Source organism: Coregonus clupeaformis, unplaced genomic scaffold (genome assembly GCF_020615455.1).
Source record: "Coregonus clupeaformis isolate EN_2021a unplaced genomic scaffold, ASM2061545v1 scaf0610, whole genome shotgun sequence".
NCBI classification, from domain to species: domain Eukaryota; kingdom Metazoa; phylum Chordata; class Actinopteri; order Salmoniformes; family Salmonidae; genus Coregonus; species Coregonus clupeaformis.
In genome coordinates this window covers 172,090-193,822 of record NW_025534065.1, presented here as the reverse complement: position 1 = coordinate 193,822, position 21,733 = coordinate 172,090, and the positions used below count along the sequence as shown (strand labels likewise).

The window sequence follows — 21,733 nt, the reverse complement described above, 5'->3', positions numbered from 1 at the left end:
TTTCTGGCTCTCACAGACCTGTAACTTCTTCTTTAAGAGGCTCCTCTGTCCTCCACTCGTTACCTGTATTAATGGCACCTGTTTGAACTTGTTATCAGTATAAAAGACACCTGTCCACAACCTCAAACAGTCACACTCCAAACTCCACTATGGCCAAGACCAACGAGCTGTCAAAGGACACCAGAAACAAAATTGTAGACCTGCACCAGGCTGGGAAGACTGAATCTGCAATAGGTAAGCAGCTTGGTTTGAAGAAATCAACTGTGGGAGCAATTATTAGGAAATGGAAGACATACAAGACCACTGATAATCTCCCTCGATCTGGGGCTCCACGTAAGATCTCACCCCGTGGTGACGCAAAATGATCACAAGAACGGTGAGCAAAAATCCCAGAACCACACGGGGGGACCTAGTGAATGACCTGCAGAGAGCTGGGACCAAAGTAACAAAGCCTACCATCAGTAACACACTACGCCGCCAGGGACTCAAATCCTGCAGTGCCAGACGTGTCCCCCTGCTTAAGCCAGTACATGTCCAGGCCCGTCTGAAGTTTGCTAGAGTGCATTTGGATGATCCAGAAGAGGATTGGGAGAATGTCATATGGTCAGATGAAACCAAAATAGAACTTTTGGTAAAAACTCAACTCGTCGTGTTTGGAGGACAAAGAATGCTGAGTTGCATCCAAAGAACACCATACCTACTGTGAAGCATGGGGGTGGAAACATCATGCTTTGGGGCTGTTTTTCTGCAAAGGGACCAGGACGACTGATCCGTGTAAAGGAAAGAATGAATGGGGCCATGTATCGTGAGATTTTGAGTGAAAACCTCCTTCCATCAGCAAGGGCATTGAAGATGAAACGTGGCTGGGTCTTTCAGCATGACAATGATCCCAAACACACCGCCCGGGCAACGAAGGAGTGGCTTCGTAAGAAGCATTTCAAGGTCCTGGAGTGGCCTAGCCAGTCTCCAGATCTCAACCCCATAGAAAATCTTTGGAGGGAGTTGAAAGTCCGTGTTGCCCAGCGACAGCCCCAAAACATCACTGCTCTAGAGGAGATCTGCATGGAGGAATGGGCCAAAATACCAGCAACAGTGTGTGAAAGCCTTGTGAAGACTTACAGAAAACGTTTGACCTGTGTCATTGCCAACAAAGGGTATATAACAAAGTATTGAGAAACTTTTGTTGTTGACCAAATACTTATTTTCCACCATAAGTTGCAAATAAATTCATTAAAACAATGTGATTTTCTGGATTTTTTTTTCTCATTTCGTCTGTCATAGTTGACGTGTACCTATGATGAAAATTACAGGCCTCTCATCTTTTTAAGTGGCAGGAACTTGCACAATTGGTGGCTGACTAAATACTTTTTTCCCCCACTGTATACACACACACACACTTTCCTCTTTCAAGTACTTTGAGTGTTAATAAGCCAACAACCTACTCTCTAGATCTCTACCCTGTCCCCTCCTTCCATTGTTCATTTTGGAAATGATGCCATGTTTGTTTTTCCTCTTTCTTACCTGTTTTATACGTATGATCAGGACTGAGAACTGTTGTAACGTTTCTCCCCATCCTTATGTTCTTCTAGTGCTGTTTTCTGAGGGATTATCCTCCTACCTAAGACCCTGTTCCTGTCTGTTTATGTCCTGGTTAGTCTGGATTATTTTTCTGTCTAGTACCTTCCTGTAGCATCCTTTCTCAAACGGAGGCATACAGGATGTTTTCCGCCGGTTTGTTTAGCGCGTACATTCATGTTGCTATTTTTTATATGTTTATGTTATTGTACTTCAGTTCATATTATACGTTTGTCTCCATTTTTCTCCTGTTGCAGCGCTATAACATCGGTTCATCACATCAGGACTATAAGCTACTCTTGTGATTTCATATTTTTCTTGTTTTGTTTATTAGCACTTAACCTCTCTCTCAAACCTCGGTATAACTGTACAGTTGAAAAGAAAAACGAGCAATTATTTTCTATCAGACATTGAGCAATAATCCTTTCCAAATCTATATTAATTCATGCTACCAAGTTTTTCCTCCCACACCGATTCCCCAATCAGAGCACCTCTTGGTCTCCAGTAGAACCCACAACCCTCTTGTCTCTTGTTGCACGCCACGGTCATTTTCTGTTGGGAGTTGCGCTAGCTAGCATGGTGATGGTGAACAGATTTCCCTTCCCGGCTCAATGGTCTCTGCTGCAGCCTGTTCCACAACCACAACTCAGCTAACCCCCTCTACACTAATCTAACGCGTGTCTCACAATCTGACCTGGTGCAATGTTCCTCAGTCTAATCTGCCTGATATTTATGTACAGATTAATTTTTTTGAAATATTCAATTGTTAATTATTATTATGACTTCTATTTGTGTCGTTGATATTATTATTATCATCTCATTGTTTTATTTGAATATTTCTCAGAACACAAACCTCAAGCTAATCGCAAATCAGTTTGTAAAAGTGGTTTAATTCTTTCCTTTTTTTAGCATGTTTAACAAGAGTGGTTATTTTAAGAATGAATACAGATATCTGTATTTTTGTAGCTATGTGTTTGCCTTCTTCTGTAAGATGGCTGTATGAATGTAAAAGTTGGATGGTGTTGTCCAATACTGTGGTTCTCCCAAACGATTAGTTTACTACAAACCAAAAGATTCAGTACAGAGATGATATATTGGTTATAAGAGATGTTTATATAAAGCTATTCTAATGTTTTTTTTTTGTACAGTATTTTTCCTATACATTACTGGCTATGTATTTTAAAGGCACAGAATCCAGAATATTATTATTATTAAAGAATACAAATATATTACTCAAAGAACCAATATAGTAGTGTTTTGATATCTTAACTATAATAATTTGGTAGTTTTACAGAGATTCATCCAAATCCAGCAGCAGTAACGGATACTTTTGGGCATTATTGTGAAGACACTGGTTATATACTATAGATTTAGCCGTTAGTAACCTTTAGTTCCTTGTCATGGAATCGTAGTGCTTTAATCTCGAGTCTCACCAACGTTAACATGAAATAAAGTTGTGAGTACGGAAGATGGAATGTATGGAATGATCTTTAATCGGTTTCTGTGGAGACCCACTATTGGGAAGGAGATGCCAACACTTCCTTGCTATTGATTGTCCTCGATGTCACCACTAGGTGTCTCAAGAAGACTCCTGTTATGGGTCCCTTCACTCAGATGACCAAAATATGTCACCGGAGTCCTTTTGATGGTAAAACTGAAAAGGTTTACCTTCAGTCATATTCTGGTATAAACTAAGATTACTAATATTCGGAGCCATGCGTATGTTCACTAGTTAGAAGGAAGTTACAATGGAGGAGGGTCATTTCAGGTTACTGTAGCTGCTGATTGTTAGACTTTTGCAGTTCTAGTAAGCCCCACTACCTGAGTGATATTACTCTCAATGACACTGCATAGCTTACTGAAATCTCTCTAATTCTGGTATAATACTTTATTAAATATCACAATTTACCAAATATAGTGTAGTGTTCCTTACCTGTTGCAGATCATGGTCCAGCCAAGGTGAGAGTAGAGATGATATGAAGTTTTCACTGTAGAGAAATGGCTGAAGGAGGTGGTTTCCCTTATTCACATTTCTATAGCTCATCCATACAGATACCGGTTTTGTTAGTTGTGTGTGAGTGTCCATGTACTTTAACATGCTATTCTGTACCATGGACGTACCATATGAAAGAATAGGATAAAGCCATTACCAGTCCCACATTGCCCACATACCTCCCTGTAGAGTGACTTCCCTACCTCACCCATGAATGGAAAAAAAGTTACCATAATTCTGAGTCTATTCCAGTGCCTTGAATACACTGACTGTTCCTCAGTCTCTCAGCAATGTAATGTCATTGTCACCACTTGGATAGGTTCAGATCTAATGCAGCAAATATTCTATATATATATATATATTTACAATTATATTTTGTTTTACTTATTTAAAACACTGCAATGAACTAATTACCATTGTATTAATGGCAACACCAATGGATTGTTTCACAGAGGGTACAATAATCAAAATAAAAGGAGTTTTCTGTCTTGTATGTCATGGAATGAATGCATAACATATGCTATTCAGTCCTTGGCCTCCCTTTCTTTCCGTAATTTGTAGTGTCTAATAAAGTATTTTCAGTTTCTTTTGATGAGTGTCACACTTGTTATTTCTGCTAGTGTCAAACATTTTCAAACTGTTTACTATATACACTGAGTCTATATAGTACTTAAGCAATAAGGCCCGAGGAGGTGTTGTGTCGTGCCTAAGAGCAGCCCTTAGCCATGGTATATTGGCCATATACCACAAACCCCAGAGGTGCCTTTTTGCTATTATAAACTGGTTACCAACGTAATTAGAGCAGTAAATAGTACTTTTTTGTCATTCCCATGGCTTTCAGCCAATCAGCATTCAGGGCTCGAACCACTCGGTTTATAAAAAAACATTAACACCTGCTCTTTCCATGACATAGACTGACCAGGTGAATCCAGGTGAAAGCTATGATCCCTTATTGATGTCACTTTTTAAATCCACTTCAATCAGTGTAGCTGAAGGGGAGGAGACAGGTTAAAGAAGGATTTTTAAGCCTCGAGACAATTGAGACATGGATTGTGTATGTGTGCCGTTCAGAGGGTGAATGGGCAAGACAAAATATTTAAGTGCCTTTGAACGGGGTATGGTAGTAGTGCCATGCGCAACGGTTTTTGTCAAGAACTGTTTTTGTCAAGCTGGGTTTTTCACGCTCAACAGTTTGCCGTGTGTCTCTAGAATGGTCCACCACCCAAAGGCCATCCAACCAACTTGACGCAACTGTGGGAAGCTTTGGAGTCAACATGGGCCAACATCCCTGTGGAACGCATTCGACACCTTGTAGAGTCCATGCCCCAACGAATTGAGGCTGTTCTGTGGTCAAAAGGGTGCAACTCAATATTAGGAAGGTGTTCCTAATGTTTAGTATACTCAGTGTACATTTAGGAAAGTAATGTCGCATAACTAGTATTTCTAAGGAGTAAAATAACATTTACAGGTGGCTGGGTTAAGGTCAGTTGGGGTTGTTCAGGACATGGTACTAAATGAATGAAACTGCTGGTATAAACATTTCAGTGACGTTTGTGTTTTCCTCATCCACCTGCCAGTTTGATTGATCAAAAAGCTCCCAGGCCCAGCAGCTGTCTCAAGCATCAAGGTCAGTGATTGGAAGGTCTCTTGCTGGGACTCTGTCTGGCTACCATTCTGTCCATGGAGGAAATGAGCAAAGGGGAAATGCAACTCCTTTAATGAAGGTTTGGTTTCCTACACAGAACAATGGAGAAATGTGTTTTCTGTCTGTCTGAACTACAGTGACAAGCACCCAGAGGTCAGCTATAGTTTGAACCTATAAATCTAGTACACATTTACAAGAAAGGGACAAACTGAGAAGAAGGTAACGATGTTGAGGGCATTTATTTTTTATCAACACATTAGTGGCCTATTTCTTACAGAGTGAAAATAGTTTTCTATATGTACAGCACCAAAACACCCAATGGATAAAGTAGAGAGTTAACAAGAAGCAGATGTTTTCCCTACAAAGGCCAGTACGGGATCATGTGCCAAAACAGAATATACAAATATTACAAAACATTGTGGTAAAGGGAGCAAGACATTTCAGAAAATCTACAATCCTTAACAAAATCATCTGATTTCTCCACTTAGCATAGCTAACAAGATGTCAGGGAGGGGAAACAAAGGCATGCTCACCAAGGGCTGTACAGTGTTTTACACAAGGAACATGTGTGAACACTTGTTCCAAAAACTGTCTCTGGCAATTTGAGAAACAAGTGAGAATTCATTTGAGACACAAAGCTAAAAATTGATAAATCTACCAACCATTAAAAACCATTATAGGGTTGGTTGTACATGAGTTTCTCAATAATATGTCATTCAATCAATTCAACCTCAGAGTATAATGGTACTGGTCTTCATAGTTTCTCAACTGAAATGGCAAATACTCCTCAAAAGAAAGGTAGGGAATGCAGTACCTTTGAAGATCCGAAAACACATAACAAGTGAAAATGAATACAAAGAACAGAAGGGTAATTTAGGATGTGAGGAGAGTTTTAATCAGGAAGTGTGTGATATACTAGAACTATCTACTGTACCATAAGTGTGGCAGCAGTGATAGTCTGTGCAGAAGTACTGTACATCTCAGATGTACTGTAGATACTGTATCTTTCTGGAAGTTCAGTCCAATCACAGATACCCTTTTTTAAAGGCTATAACAACTCAAATACTCAGCTTCTGAGCGCTCCATATTTGTGAGAAAGGATACAATTCCACAAATCAGAGTACTTATTAAACAGCATATCCAATGGTTCTTTGTGGTTCTTATCATACAAAAGTGCTTCAGAAAAATAAGTCTTCACTTAGATACTGATTCAGACATTTTGTGTCCAATGTGTACAGTGCACATTTACCTCTGAGTGAAAAGCCCAACTCAATTGAATGTCCTTCCCTACTGCTTTTCAATCAATAAGATGACTGACAGAATCACTACAATTGACAGATGATACTAAGTATGGAATGTGGCCGACTTTCACTTGATACAAAACACTGATATCAATACGGCCCAATGTATCATTACGTGCAGAGAACAATTGCCAAATGGAAGTCAAAAGTTGATCATTTTAGTTGTTTGGGGGTTCCAACTGAACAACAGTTGTACAAAAGCAGAATTACAAGTAGCCTTTGTTCAAGGTTTGTACAGTCAAAGATAAACCGAAAAAACTGTTCCCCACCCGAAAACAGTAAACAATGCATGGTCGTTTTCGTAAACTTTCCTGTGTGCAGCCTCAGTGGGCAGTTGTGGGAGTCTATGTGCTGGTGCCTCTGTCGAGAGGCACAGGAGGGCACTGTGTTTTCAGTTAGCCTACTTGACGCGGTGGGGGTCAGGCGTCCCGAATAGTATTAGCAGGGGGACTCCTGTAGAGGTACTTCCAGATAGCGTAGTAGTGCACGGCTGCAGCCAGCGCCACAAACACGTGCCAGATGGCATGGGCAAACGGGATGACCCCGTCCGACTTGAAGAAGAACACGCCCAGGCAATAGATGAGTCCCCCACAGGCCAACTCGTACAGTCCATCCTTGTTGTTCTGTGGAAAATTTGGGGAAAAATCTAATGTAAAGGACTATAATATTATTCTCCAAGGTTCAGCATATAGTACTGTAATACAAATACCAAAAACCTTTGGAGTCTGGGTGAACTACCACAAGAAGTCCACAAGGGGGCATAGGAGGCTGAACAACAGATATTCTGCTGATTATATTGTGCATGGGTATTCAACTCTTTTACCCTACGAGGTCCGGAGCCTGCTGGTTTTCTGTCCTACCTAATAATTAAATTGCACACAGCTGGTGTCCCAGGTCTAAATCAGTCCCTGATAAGAGGGGAACAATGAAAAAATGCAGTGGGACTGGCTTCAAGGTCCAGAGTTGAGTTTGAGGGATATAGTGGTACACAAGTGAAGTATGGTGATGGAGGCTGTGATCACTACGCCTTGGTGATGGATGCTACTGATAATGTATAGTAAGTAACTAATACACACATTAACAAATTCATTAACTTGATGTTTTTGCAAAAACACCTGATGACAGTAGGCTTTACAAAGGCAAGCACCTTAAAAGGGCAACTCCACCACTTTCCAACCTCATTTTCATTATCTCCAGTACAATTCCAGTGTCAACACATGTGAAAACAGCACATTTCTATGTTTTGTAGAAAAAAATGAAGTTAAAAGTTCTACCCGATGACATCATCAAAAGTTCAACCATTTTAAAAACAGTGATTTTCAAACACTATGAGATTGATGTTGACGTGGGGACCAAGAAAATCCCTCCCTTGCCTTGCACAACCTTGCAGGTTTTGAAAATCACCGCTTTTATTATTTTAACCCTACCCTGTGATGTCACAGAAAAGCATTCCTTTCTTCTTATCTTTTAGTCATTTAGCAGACGGTCTTATCCAGAGCGATTTCAGTGTGTTTTTTTTTTTCATACTGCCTCCCTGGAATCAACACACCCGTTGCAAATTCTACCAACTGAGCTACATTCCTGCGGCATTCTCCCAACCCTGTGGGCATGGTCACAGATCTATCGAACCACAGCTAGCACTGCATCATCCTTAACCCTCGCACTCGAGACCTGGTTTTTAACCACAGATCATAGAAACATGCTGTTTTCACATAAGGTATCTGGCTGATACCAGATATTCTAGGGCCATTTTAATTAAGCTATGTAAAATCGGTCATGTTTAATGCATCTGCCAGATACCTCGAGACAGAGTGTCAATGCAAACAGTAAGCAGCAGATGCAAATGTAAGCAGCACTGCCACTAGCGCTGTGAGTGTGGGTGGTGACTGAGTAAGGAGATTACAGCAGAAAGTCAATATGTAAAACGGAGTACGTTACCATTGATGTCACAACCAACGCAGGGAAAAAACCCATAGTCAAATAGAAGGCGAGCTCAACAACTTTATACCTAGAACAAAGAAACACATAGAATATTCCATATTAAAACAAAGACCTACTTTATCACCAAAAAAAGTACAACATTGACAGCAACAAAACTGATGATGCTTAGCAGATATAACAATGGCCCTGTGTTTGTCAGCTTCATTGTTATAGGATTCATTGAGCCCGTAGTCTGTACATATCCAATTACTCCACTGAAGATTTAGTTTTAAAACAAATATTTACATTGCAAAAAAAGCATAATAATTAAAATGCAAAAAAGTTATTATACTCACTTTTCATGGTAGTTGAAGACATATATCGTTCCTGCAGCAGCCATTAGCCATACAAACCAACGCATGTGAACTGCGAGTGGGCCAAGCTCACGAAGATTCAACCTGGCAGGAGAGAAAGATTATGTTCATTCCACACTTTAGCCTAGGGAAACATACCAACTGCAGGATCCTCATCACATACATGAGATAACTTTGAGTTACTTGTGTAACCCCGATTCTATAAGAATACCAGTGACATGTGTCACTTATGGGATATGCCTAAGGGGCGGGTCACAGGCTCGAAGTATCCAATCACACAGTGTCTGTTGAAGACAGACTGGTCGAGTGGCGAATGAGATGAGACCCCTCTCCTCCATAAAGGGAGCCACTCGCCAGCCAACTGGTCATTTTCAAGCATGCCTCTTCCTTGCGCTCTTGCGAACAGGGAAAAGCGGTGACACATCTCACTCATATTATCATAGAACCGGCATAGTTCTATTTCTAATACTCGTTTCGATGTGTCACTTCTGGGATATGGCCAACTCCCATAACACAGACATGCTCTCTGAAGCCAGGGTAGCTCCAACAGCATCACCCCTCAGAGGCTCCGACACGGAGGGAGTATGCCCCACGAAGGTGCAGTGACATCCAGTCGGTAAAGACCTCCCAACATATGACGGGTGGCCCAACACCCTATAGCGCAAATCTCCCCTAAGGAGATGCCTTAGAACAGTGCCCAAGAGGTAGCCATACCTCTAGTGGAATGAACCCTTCCGGGCTGTAACCTTGCTATTATATTTTCCAATACAATAGCCTACACTATCTCAATATAGCCATTAACGAGGTAGGGGGCCTCCCTTTGCAGGGAGGTGCCCAAAAAACCCTGCAGAGGTTGGCTGCTAGTGAGTGCAGCCCGCTCATTCGTTTTGCAGGCATAGGGCAGACGGTAAAGCGGGTTAGAAAGAGAAGTGTAACATCTCCCCGGCTCAAGAGGTTCCCATGAGAAAGCCTCAGGCGCATTAGACGAGTCCCAGTGATTGGTTTTGCATAAGCGATGCGCACCCTCAAAACAGCATCACAGAGGGTGTTACCCTACTGTGTAACTGTCGAGGCCTGTGTGACAGGGCGAGATAGCAGTCAACTGGACCTTTGGAGATCTTCCCTCTGTCCAAAGAAGTCCTGCAATGAAGCATACAGAGCATTTAAGGAATGATCTGTGTAGGTCACACCACTTCTCCAAAAAAACAGATTGTTTGTTTCTCCAAACAATGGGCGTGTATGAGGGGCACTGGCACTCTGGATCGTGAAAGATCTTGAGTGGCCGGTTTGTCGCATTCAGATTTATCCTCCCACGGGCTATGCTCAGAGGGTCACGGCTACTGGGTGAGGGTGCAAATCTTCCGTATGTTAGGGTCCGTGGATCCCTGCATAACGGTGGTTACCAGGACTGGTTTTAGAGCAGGAGAGTGGTCTCCGCTAACCAGGACGTACCTGGTCATCACGGAAGACGAAGATGAGGGATAAGCCTGTTACCTCGCTCTGCTTAGAGTCGGGGTGTCAGGCCTAGGAGAGAGAAAAAGCATAGGGCATTACCCTTTGAGAGGGTGTGCCGTTGCTTCCACCCCTAGTGGTGCGTAATCACCATGTAGGGCGGGGTCTCCAAAGAACCATTATAGGGTTGACGCTTCTAACAGTCTGTCTTCTCGAGTCAGTCTGGATAGATACGGAGGGCGGGTTCTCAGGGACCAGTTTGAAGTGCCAGCACACGCGTGTCATGCTCACCCTGGGGTGTGATAACGCCACGGGGGGGGAGAGTGTCCCAGTTAACTCGTAATGATATCTCTTAATGAATGGGTCGAAGGCATATGAGCATAATGATTCTTGCAAAACATGCTTGATACTCTTGGACTGCGTCCCTACCAGGTGGCAATAGGTATGGCTATACCGTGTCACCGAGCGGGGTTCTTTGCGCGAGAGAGCGGCCAACGGAATGACGAACGGCGTCAACCGGTGTAGCCAAAAGAAAGAAGGAAACCTGCTGGTTACCCAGATCCTAATCCTATGCAATAGATTAGCTACAGGTAACTGCCAAAATAAAGGAAACAATTGAGATTAATTAATATCCCATCATGCTCTTTATTAACCCAGTGCCCATTCTTATAGAGCATAGAATTTTTTCACCAGATTTCCACCCAATATGAATTCTACAGCGCCTGAGACAGCTTTACACCACCCTTGTGTCACATCCCTTCAATAGAGTTCCAGACACTTGCAGAAACTATGCCAAGGCACATTGAGGCTGTTAACACCCTATTAAGACACTGTGTTGTTTCCTTTATTTTGGCAGTTGCCTGTATGTCTGGTCTGTTTTGGCCCTACCCCGAAAGGGAGGGTTAGCAAGAGCAAAGATCTCCTCAGCCACTCGTTCTGAAAGCGAAGGTGGAGCTGACTAAATCTCAGACTGCGCGAACCAAGCACAGTTAAGAACGGGATGAGGAAAAAACGCCAGAGCGTGGTGGACTTGGTGTACCAGATAGCTGTCTGGGGAAAGTTAACCATTCCCCCCCTCTTATTTTTCCTTGGAAAAGAAAGTACCAGTAATGGAATACTGTACAGACTGTCCTATAGCTCAATACAAATAGTTTTCTAGCAATAGAGCTAAGTTGCCATAAAATTGCCAAAAAAAAGACTCAGAGAAACCCAGTGGGTTACGGTGGTCCTTAAAGTGAACCCCGGAAACCTGATTTCCTGTTTATCGCTATGAAAATGGAGAAAAGTGCAAGTTTCTCCTCTGCCTTGCTCACTTAGTGATGGCACCTCCTGGTGGTAGTACCGAGGAGGTGCCCACATGAGCCTGTTTTTACTGTGTTGCTCATGCAAAAGATAGTTAAAAGCAACAATGCCGTAAGGCAAGGAAAAATTAGGAAGCCATGGTAGAATAGCAAAAGGCAATCTGTCATCCAGCTCCGTATGTCAGAAGAGACCGGAAGGAGAACGAACATGCAGACTTTTTCATCCCTGGCTAAAACCTGAGAAGGTGCCAAGCGGAGAGTCCAAGTGGGATGGCACTCGGGGGGTAAGAGTGCACATCCTCCATCTTCCCAGGTGAGCAATGTCACGAAAAGTGCGCTGCTGCAAAGGGAATAGTTTGTTTTTGCGTTTTTTCCCCCACAGATGTGCCTCCCCACTCTCACACGGCTTACGTTAAAACCCAAGAGAGAGGCCGTAGGCTTTGCACACTATCCTCCTCTGCCAGTTAGGGCTGTGCCCTAGGTTAGGAGGGCGGAACCTTGCTGAGGCCGCAGAAAATGATTGTTTGGCTTCAGGTTTGCCTTGGTTAAAGGGCTTAGCCTGGGTATTGGCAGTCTGCTGTGTCGCTGAGGGTTTAGGGCCCCTAAGGCCAGTTGTTGCCCCCTCCTTGCTGTGAGGCTAAAGCCAGTTGTTGCCCCCTCCTTGCTGTGAGGCTAAAGCCAGTTGTTTCCCCCTCCTTGCTGTGAAGCTAAGGCCAGTTGCAGTGACCAACGGGCTGCCACGGGGCCCAGTTTGCGGGGCAGGCAGAAGTTGAAGGCTTCACCTTCTTTCTTACGCATGCAAACGCGGGCCGAATAACTCCTTGGGTGTCACAGGGGCATCCAGGAGGTCCACTTTTTCTTCGTCTGTCAAGCTGGATAAGCTTAGCCAAATAGCCCTTTCTCACACCACCACCAGACTCATGGTATGACCACAGCCTTAGATGGCATTATGGGAGGCACAGAGGTTTAGATATGTAATCATACAGATCTCATCCCAAGCAATCCAGTTGCTTCCCCACATCCTCCAGTAACTCTGCCTGGTAGGCCAACAATAAAGAGGTCATGTTAAGGTCTCTGATTTAAAGGTTTGAGGCTCTGTATGTCTTATGGAAAATGGAGGCAATAAAGCGCTCTGTCTTTCCAGGGAGGGAAGTGCCAGTAGTGCTAGCAGCACAGCGTGTGGGGTGGAGGTGGTCAGCCACTGACGGTTCCACCATGGGAGGGTTGCGAAACCCAGATCCCTCCATATCGTGCATGTCCTTGCTAGGGAACCCCTAGCCAGGACGCTGCTGGTAAGGGGCTTATCCCATGAGCGCCTAGCCTCTCTGAGGCAGGCTGTGACCGTGGGAAGCAGTTGCTTAGCGGGGGCCATGCGGGATGGGAGTATTTTTCCATTGTGCAGGTCCCTTCCGGGGTCCTGGCCCCACATGGGAGCTGGCCACCCGATACAGAGTCTAGCCGCAGCTTGCTTGCAAATGTTGAGGAGGAGCCCGTACTCCAAAGGGAGATTAGTGGCTCCTCCATCTCAGGGGCGGGGGGACATCGGGACTTGAGAGGGGGGAAGAAGAGTGTCTTTGTCCTCCATCTCAGTCTCAAAGTCGAGGAGACCCACAAGATTAATCCCGTCCTCGTCATGCTTCGCTAGGGTCGTCTTGGGATGGGGCAGCAGTGGCCATTGTGTAGTTCAGGGCTACGCTGAGATGCCTGTTGTAAAAACAATGTGTAAGCTCTGTGGCTTTAGTTAGACCTTGCACCTAATACTAGCTAAGGTCTGCACAGTGAGAATGCTACAGCCGTGAGGCTAGTGATGTGTTGGCTACCTAGCAGCCAACTTTGCTAAGGCATGCTGTAGCTAGCCCAGTGCTGGCCGGAGGGAACCACATGTCGGCAGTTCGGGTAGGTGTTCTCCCACGACCGTAGAGCCGTGAGGCTAACCAGTTGGTCTAGTTAACCCATAAGAGTCTAAGACCTGTTACTACTAAGCTATATGGAAATGTTTTAAGAAGGTCATACCAAGGATCCTTTTGCTATTTGATTTGGAATTTTAAGACCCCTTGTATGGAGGACTAAAAGTGCCACAATTAAATAAATAAATACACCATTAAATAATTACTTAAATGTGTCATTAATTAATTAAAATTAGAATTAAATACATAAATGTGTTATTAAATGTGTCATTAATTAATTCAAATACCGATTCATTTTATGTAAAATACATATATAATTATTTCACTATTTACATTTACATTTCATGATCCTGCATTGCAGTGATTCATGAATTACTTAAAACTGTCAAACTGACCCATCAAAGTCAGTGGGCGGGGCTAACGCGAATCTAGTCTGATCCATTGCTTTGGTCTGAAGTAGAGTAGGCCAACCTGGATAGAGACAATGGAGGATCTCCGTGAACTTTCCAGGGAGTTGGTTAGAGACATTTTAAACTTAGCAGAGGATGTAGAAGCAGGACCTGCTGACCCAGAGCATGTAGCTAGTAAAGCAGAGGAACTTATTGAAGTTGTTGGAGTCATTTCCGCACTTTCCGACAAAGATATCGACCACAGAGTGATTGCAAATCTAGAAGAAGTTGTCCACCGCTTCTCTGGTACCAGGGCACTTCAGGCCCAACACACACAGGGACCGGGGCGTTTGGCGTTTGACATACCGAGTGCAGTTCTGGAGCATCAACTTCTTTGTGGAGTTCCCGCAGTTCAAATTGCAGCGATGTTCGGTGTGTCAAAGAGGACCATCAGGAGGCGCATGCAACAATACAGTTTAAGGTATTTACACTAAATTCAAGAGTTTTCTGTTTATGAATTGCTGCTCTCATACACTCGGAAAGAATATGACGTTTAAGGTAACATTACTTGATGTTGTGTTTTTCTTGTTTGTACAGAAAGACAGATCTCTATTCAGCTGTGAATGATGAGGAGTTAGACCGTATTGTAAGTGAAATTCACAGAAGTCATCCAAACACCGGCTACAAGCTAATGCGTGGTCACCTGAATGCAAGAGGTGTGCATGTTCCAAGTGAGTAGATAATAATATGGGCATTATTTAAATGTATTTTTAATTTGGAGCTCTGCCCCTTTGAAAGGTGAAGGAAGCCCGCTTATGGAAAGACATCGCCTCTGAGATGTAGAATGTGTAGAAGAAATGTGAAGAGAAACACACATTTCAGGATGGCTGACTTGTATCATCAGGATAGACATGTCCTGTGATTTTTAGCCTCCTGTTTAATAGAGGTGGAACAATATCTGACAGTAATATTCTCAGCTGTCCGGATGTGCCCCTGCTGTAAAGGGTATAATATAATCATAGAAAAGCAAAATATCATAGGAGGCAAAAATCTCAGGTCATCTCTGTTCGAGCATGTGGTATCTATCTATCTATCTATCTATCTATCTATCTATCTAATATGTGTGTATATATATGTATATGTGTATATATATGTATATGTGTATATATATGTATATATATGTGTGTATGTATATATATATATATATAAATATATAAATATATGTATGTATGTATATATATGTATGTATATGTATGTATATATATATATAAATATATATATGTATGTATGTATATATGTATGTATATGTATGTATGTATGTGTATATATATATATATATATGTATATGTATATATAATTTTTATATATGTGTATATATATGTGTATGTATATATATATATATATATATGTATGTATATGTATAATATCTGACAGTAAAGTACATTTTTGAAGCTGTGGTGGTTCTGTAATAGTTGACTGTTTTACACACATTATTTATTTTATTATGACACCACTATATCCTCAAAATAAGTAGCCAGTGAGTGTGTGGTTATTCATTTTAAATTCCTCCCCTCAGTCTCAAGACTGCAAGAGTCTTTACGCGGAGTCTACATGAGACGTCTGAGGCTGCGTGTATTAAGGCGACGGCAGTATTTTGTTCCTGGCCCAAACTCTTTGTGGCATATAGATGGCCACCATAAGCTTATCAGGTCAGTGATATTAGCAGATAAACAATGCATCTTTCTATATGTTTCATTACAATTGTTATACAATAAAGTTATATTTTTTCATGTGTTTGCAACAGGTGGAGATTTGCTGTCCACGGTGGGGTAGATGGATTCAGTCGTTTAGTGGTCTACCTGACTGTGGCCGGCAATAATAGAGCTCATACGGTCTTACAGAGCTTTATCGCCGCTGTTGAGCAGTATGGGCTGCCATCAAGGGTACGGTCTGACAAAGGGGGGGAGAATGCAGATGTAGCAGAATTCATGATCAGAAGCAGAGGTACCGACAGGAATTCACACATCACAGGCAGAAGTGTCCACAATCAGCGGTAAAGAAATATGTTTGGCAATTAGGCTCACACAACTAACATACTAGTTGAATGTACTTTAGCATATGTCATAAATTAACAATTTCTCAATTTTATCCTAAACACAGAATAGAGAGGATGTGGAGAGATGTTTATGAACATGCCCTGGACCTCTTCTATCAGATCTTTACTTCATTGGAAGATCAGGAGACACTGAATCCAGACAATGAAGTCCATCTTTTCGCTCTGCACCGGATTTTCCTTCCACTGGTTCAGCAAAGCCTCGACTCTTTTCGAGATGCTTGGAACTTCCACGGTCTTAGAACTGAAAGGAATCAGTCACCACAGCAACTCTGGAGAAGTTACAGAGAGCAAGGCCCTGAGGAGGATCCTACTGAGGTTAACAATGAACTTTAAACACTTTCTTAAAATTGTTTCCCCAAAGGAATTATGGGAGAAAAAAATGGTGCTAAATGTGATACTTTAAATGAAACATTTACTATAGATTATTGTCTCTTTAAAATCTCCCGAGCTTTTAAAGATCAACCTGTGAGCTGTAGTTTCTACAGTGCATACTATGCAAAGCTGTATTATTTTAAAAAACTGAATAAGTAACATTTCATTTCTCACTGCCTTGGTGACCAAAAATAACAATCTTGTGTAAGGACATGTCAAACTAGTTTTAAGTACAAGACTGATTATGCTTGTCATCCATTCAGGTTCCTGAAGAATATGGGATCGATTGGAACGGACCTCACTGCCTTCATCGAGGCACTGTGTCAGTCCCCGAGGTTCAGCTGGCCCGTGAGCTCTCAGATGAAGAGGTTGCAATTTTGCCAGCTCCAGGAGTTTCTGTTACTGATGCACTTAGACTATATGTAGAGACTGTGGAAGTGTTATCAAGAATCTTAGACTGATGTCCAACCCATGTTTTTATTTGTTGTGTTAGAACAAGCAAGGAAAAACTGAAAGTTTACTTTCCTTTTAAAAGAAAGGAAAAAAGCTGTTTCTTTGAAGCTTCCTGTCTCATTATGGTCCACAGAATGACTAACATGAATGCTGTACTGTTAGCACTGAAGGTGCAGAACAGTTTGATTTTAGTAAATGGAAGAAAAAAAAGTCAACTACTGCACAGTGTGTTAATGTTTTCAAAGACACTGAACTTGTGTCAATTCATCTGAACTGTGTATGCATTGACATTAGGGCTGGGCAATATGGAGAAAATCAAATATCACATTTTTGACCTAACACCTTGATGTCGATATTGCAACGATATTGTAAGGTTGACAATTGGTGCATTCACAAAATATCTTCCACATTTAGATTTCGGATAAATAACTATCATATTGTGGATATAATGACTAAGTGGTAAAAGGCAAATAATAGAACAGCTAGAACAGTCTGGTAAGTTCAGAAAATGACATCACTTTACTGTAATGCAGCCTTTGAAACCAGGAAAAGACTAAACTTACCATGTAACGATATTACACTTCTTCAAAATCTAATGGTGCTTTTCCATTACATGGTACCTACTCGCCTCGCCTTTTTTGGTTTTCCATTACGAAAAAAAGTACCTGGTACCTGCTAACATATACTTTTTTTAGCACCTGCTCAGTCGAGGTTCCAAGCGAGCTGAGGCGAGCCGAGAAGGTAACTTTTAGACATTTTGTCCTGCACCTCACACAGCGTCTCAACATTGGGGCTAGCAGGACCGAGTCTTCTCTTGATTTTTAGCCGTTGCAATGAAAGTTCTGTTTAACCGTGTAACTAAACCAACGTAGAGGTGAATAGCGCCACCCAGTGTATTGGAATGTGTTCAGTAGCTCTGCATCAATCCATTATCCGGAATTGATTTGTCTTGGCTTGATGCAGAGGGTAACCAATCAGGCGTTAGGTTCCGCCTACCATCTTTTGATGGGTCAGTTTGACAGTTTTAAGTAATTCAGGAAGCACTCCAACGCAGGACCATGAAATGTAAATGTAAATAGTGAAATTATTATATATGTATTTTACATAAAATGAATCGGTATTTGAATTAATTAATGACACATTTAATAACACATTTATGTATTTAATTCTAATTTTAATTAATTAATGACACATTTAAGTAATTATTTAATGGTGTATTTATTTATTTAATTGTGGCACTTTTAGTCCTCCATACCCTTGAAGTATAAAAAAATATATATATAAAAATTTTTATAAATTATTTTAGGCCTTACTGCAATTGGCCCATACAAATGCATTGAATAACATACAGTGAGGGAAAAAAGTATTTGATCCCCTGCTGATTTTGTACGTTTGCCCACTGACAAAGACATGATCAGTCTATAATTTTAATGGTAGGTTTATTTGAACAATGAGAGACAGAATAACAACAAACATATCCAGAAAAACGCATGTCAAAAAATGTATTAATTGATTTGCATTTTAATGAAGGAAATAAGTATTTGACCCCTCTGCAAAACATGACTTAGTACTTGGTGGCAAAACCCTTGTTAGCAATCACAGAGGTCAGACGTTTCTTGTAGTTGGCCACCAGGTTTGCACACATCTCAGGAGGGATTTTGTCCCACTCCTCTTTGCAGATCTTCTCCAACTCATTAAGGTTTCGAGGCTGACGTTTGGCAACTCGAACCTTCAGCTCCCTCCACAGATTTTCTATGGGATTAAGGTCTGGAGACTGGCTAGGCCACTCCAGGACCTTAATGTGCTTCTTCTTGGGCCTCTCCTTTGTTGCCTTGGCCGTGTGTTTTGGGTCATTGTCATGCTGGAATACCCATCCACGACCCATTTTCAATGCCCTGGTTTAGGGAAGGAGGTTCTCACCCAAGATTTGACGGTACATGGCCCCGTCCATCGTCCCTTTGATGCGGAGAAGTTGTCCTGTCCCCTTAGCAGAAAAACATCCCCAAAGTATAATGTTTCCACCTCCATGTTTGACGATGGGGATGGTGTTCTTGGGGTCATAGGCAGCATTCCTCCTCCTCCAAACACGGCGAGTTGAGTTGATGCCAAAGAGTTAGATTTTGGTCTCATCTGACCGCCACACTTTCACCCAGTTCTCCTCTGAATCATTCAGATGTTCATTGGCAAACTTCGGACGGGCCTGTATATGTGCTTTCTTTTTTTTTTTTTTTTATAATATGTTTATTATTTTCCAATAAAAATAAAGTAAAAGAGACAGCAATACAAACAATGACATTCATTGTACTGTTGGATGGGATGGCCAGTTTAGAGGACAAAACAAAAGTTAACTCACACATACACAAAATAAAACAAAATCCTATTAGGTGGTACGTGTATAAGAAGACAGCATATAGTCATTACAAGCAGTGTAGTTCAGCCAAAAATAAATATTGAGTGGAGTACAGCACAGAGTAGCAGCAGATCGTCAGCCCAGTTATGAAGCGGGACTAGACCATTTATCCAGTATCGGCTGCCATATTTTGTAAAACAATGGACTTCTATTGGAGGTGTTGTATCGAATCTTTTCCATATGGATTACATTCCCTAAATCCCGTAACCACATTTCAAAGGTAGGTACAGTCTCCAATTTCCAAAATTGCAATATGAGCCTTTTGGCTAATAGAGTACAAAGAGAGACAGCTTTCCCCTCCTGGTTATTCCCATCAACTGTACCAAACAGAGCGATCAATGGGTCTGGGGCTAGAACTCTATCAAAGGCCTTAGATAAGTAATCAAAAATGAGAGCCCAGTAAGCCTGTAATTTAGGGCATGTCCAGAATAAGTGGGACAACGTCCCCTCCTCCTGCTTGCACCTCTCACACAGTGGTGAGGTGTCCGGGAATATTTTATGCAGTTTTACTTTTGAGTAGTGTAACCTGTGTATCACCTTAAACTGTACAAGGTTGTGTCTGGCATTCACTGAACTGTGGTTTATATTCCTGAGAGCTTCTATCCAGTCCTCATTTGAGATTTCTGAACCAAGTTCTTGTTCCCAAGCCCTTTTAATGGTGTCTGTGGATACCTCTATGTGGGCCTGTAGCACATCATACAGTCTGGAGACCGACCCTTTTGAATGGGGTTTGACAAGGATCAAGCTATCTAATGTAGGACTATTTGGCTTCATGCCATACTGTGGGATGTGTGTCCTTAAGAAATTCCTGATTTGGAGGTATCTGAAAAAATGTGTTGTTGGCATGTTGAACTTTGCCTGTAGTTGTTGAAATGAAGCTAACTGACCATCTATGTATAGATTACCAATTGTTGTGAGCCCCTTCTCCCTCCACTGTGAAAACACCACATCATCCATTGCAGGGTGGAAAGCATGATTCCGGCTAATCGGGCTGTCTATGTACACAGTGGGTATGTTAAGAAAATCCCTAATCTGTTTCCAGATCCTAAGAGTATGACAAATGACTGGATTGGAGTCATAAGTGGCTTTTTTCACATATGATGGGCTATTAACAAGTGCAGGGAGTGAGGAACGTTGACAGGAGGCCTGCTCAATCAAAAGCCATGAAGGCATATCCTTCCGTCTCATCTCAGGTAAACTTTCCCTCCAGAAAGACACAATGTTCAGATTAGCAGCCCAATAATACAGTTTGAAGTGAGGAAGGCCAAAGCCCCCTCTATCTTGTACTTGCATAAATGCTTCTTTGCAATTCTGGCTGCCTTGTTATCCCATAAAAATGGAGTTACTATTGAATCCAGTTTCTTAAAATAGCTTTGTGGTATGAAATTGGGTAGACATTGGAAGAGGTAAAGAAACCTGGGTAGGACAACCATTTTAATAGCGTTTATACGACCAACCAAGGAAATAGGCAGAGTTTTCCAGAAATCTATATTTTGTTTAAGCTGATATATTTTCATGTCCCAATTCACTTTCAATAGCTGGTCAAGGTCTCTTGTCACTACAATGCCAAGGCTTGTGAACTTGTCCCTCACTGTTCTAAGCGGGGTAGATTGCAGAAATTGCATATCCACAGGCCGTGATATTGGCATCATCTCACTTTTTTGCCAGTTTATCTTGTAGCCAGAGAAGGAGCCGAATGTGTTTATCAAGTTAAGTAATGGTGGAATAGACGTTTTAGGCTTGGACAAAACAAAAGAACATCGTCTGCATATAGGGAAATTTTGTGCTGTGTGTCTTTTATTTTAACAGAAGCTATATCGGCACATGCCCGAATGCGCGTAGCAAGGGGTTCCATGGCTATAGCGAAGAGAGCAGGCGAAATAGGGCACCCCTGTCGGCACCCCTTGAACAGGCGGAATGACTGCGACATTTCCTGATTGGTCACCACGGACGCCATTGGGTGTGCATAAATAATTCTTATCCAATTAATAAATTCCTTTCCAAATCCGAAATGCTCCAGAACCGACATCATATACTTCCACTCAATCTGATCAAACGCCTTCTCTGCATCAAGAGCTATTACCACTGCCTCAACTTTATGATCATGATACATTACGTTGAAAAGGCGTCTCAAATTGTAGTATATATGTCGGCCCGGGATAAAACCTGTCTGGTCAGGGTGTATGATGTCGGAAATATATTTTTTCAATCGGTTTGCCAATATCTTTGTCAACACCTTGTTTTCTATGGGGAGTAACGACACGGGGCGGTACGACGACATCTCCATGGAATCTCTATCTTTTTTCAAGATCAGGGCTATTGTAGCCTCATACAGTGTTTGCGGGAGTTTGGTATTTTCTTTGGATTGTTGAAACATTCGCAGCATAAGTGGAGATAGACTAGCGCAGTACTTCTTATAGAATTCTATTACATATCCATCGGGCCCAGGGGCCTTGCTGTTTGGAAATTGTGCTATCGCTGTGTTAATTTCATCTAAGGTTATCCCTGCATCGAGTGCGGCAGCT

General features: G+C 42.0%; 1 protein-coding gene across 3 annotated transcripts in view; it reads right to left on the bottom strand.

Moving 5' to 3' along the window:
* Positions 1-5,433: 5,433 nt before the first annotated feature.
* mmd (monocyte to macrophage differentiation-associated) overlaps positions 5,434-21,733 on the bottom strand; it is a 31,383-nt gene continuing 15,083 nt past the window's right edge. For all 3 annotated transcript variants that reach the window (XM_041873632.2, XM_041873635.2, XM_041873634.2), the window contains 3 exons: positions 8,791-8,892; positions 8,453-8,522; positions 5,434-7,137 (listed from right to left, as the gene is read on the bottom strand). In XM_041873632.2, the coding sequence (XP_041729566.2) occupies positions 6,934-7,137; positions 8,453-8,522; positions 8,791-8,892 (376 nt within the window). In that variant the 3' untranslated portion in view covers positions 5,434-6,933. The remainder of the gene's footprint in view (positions 7,138-8,452; positions 8,523-8,790; positions 8,893-21,733) is intronic.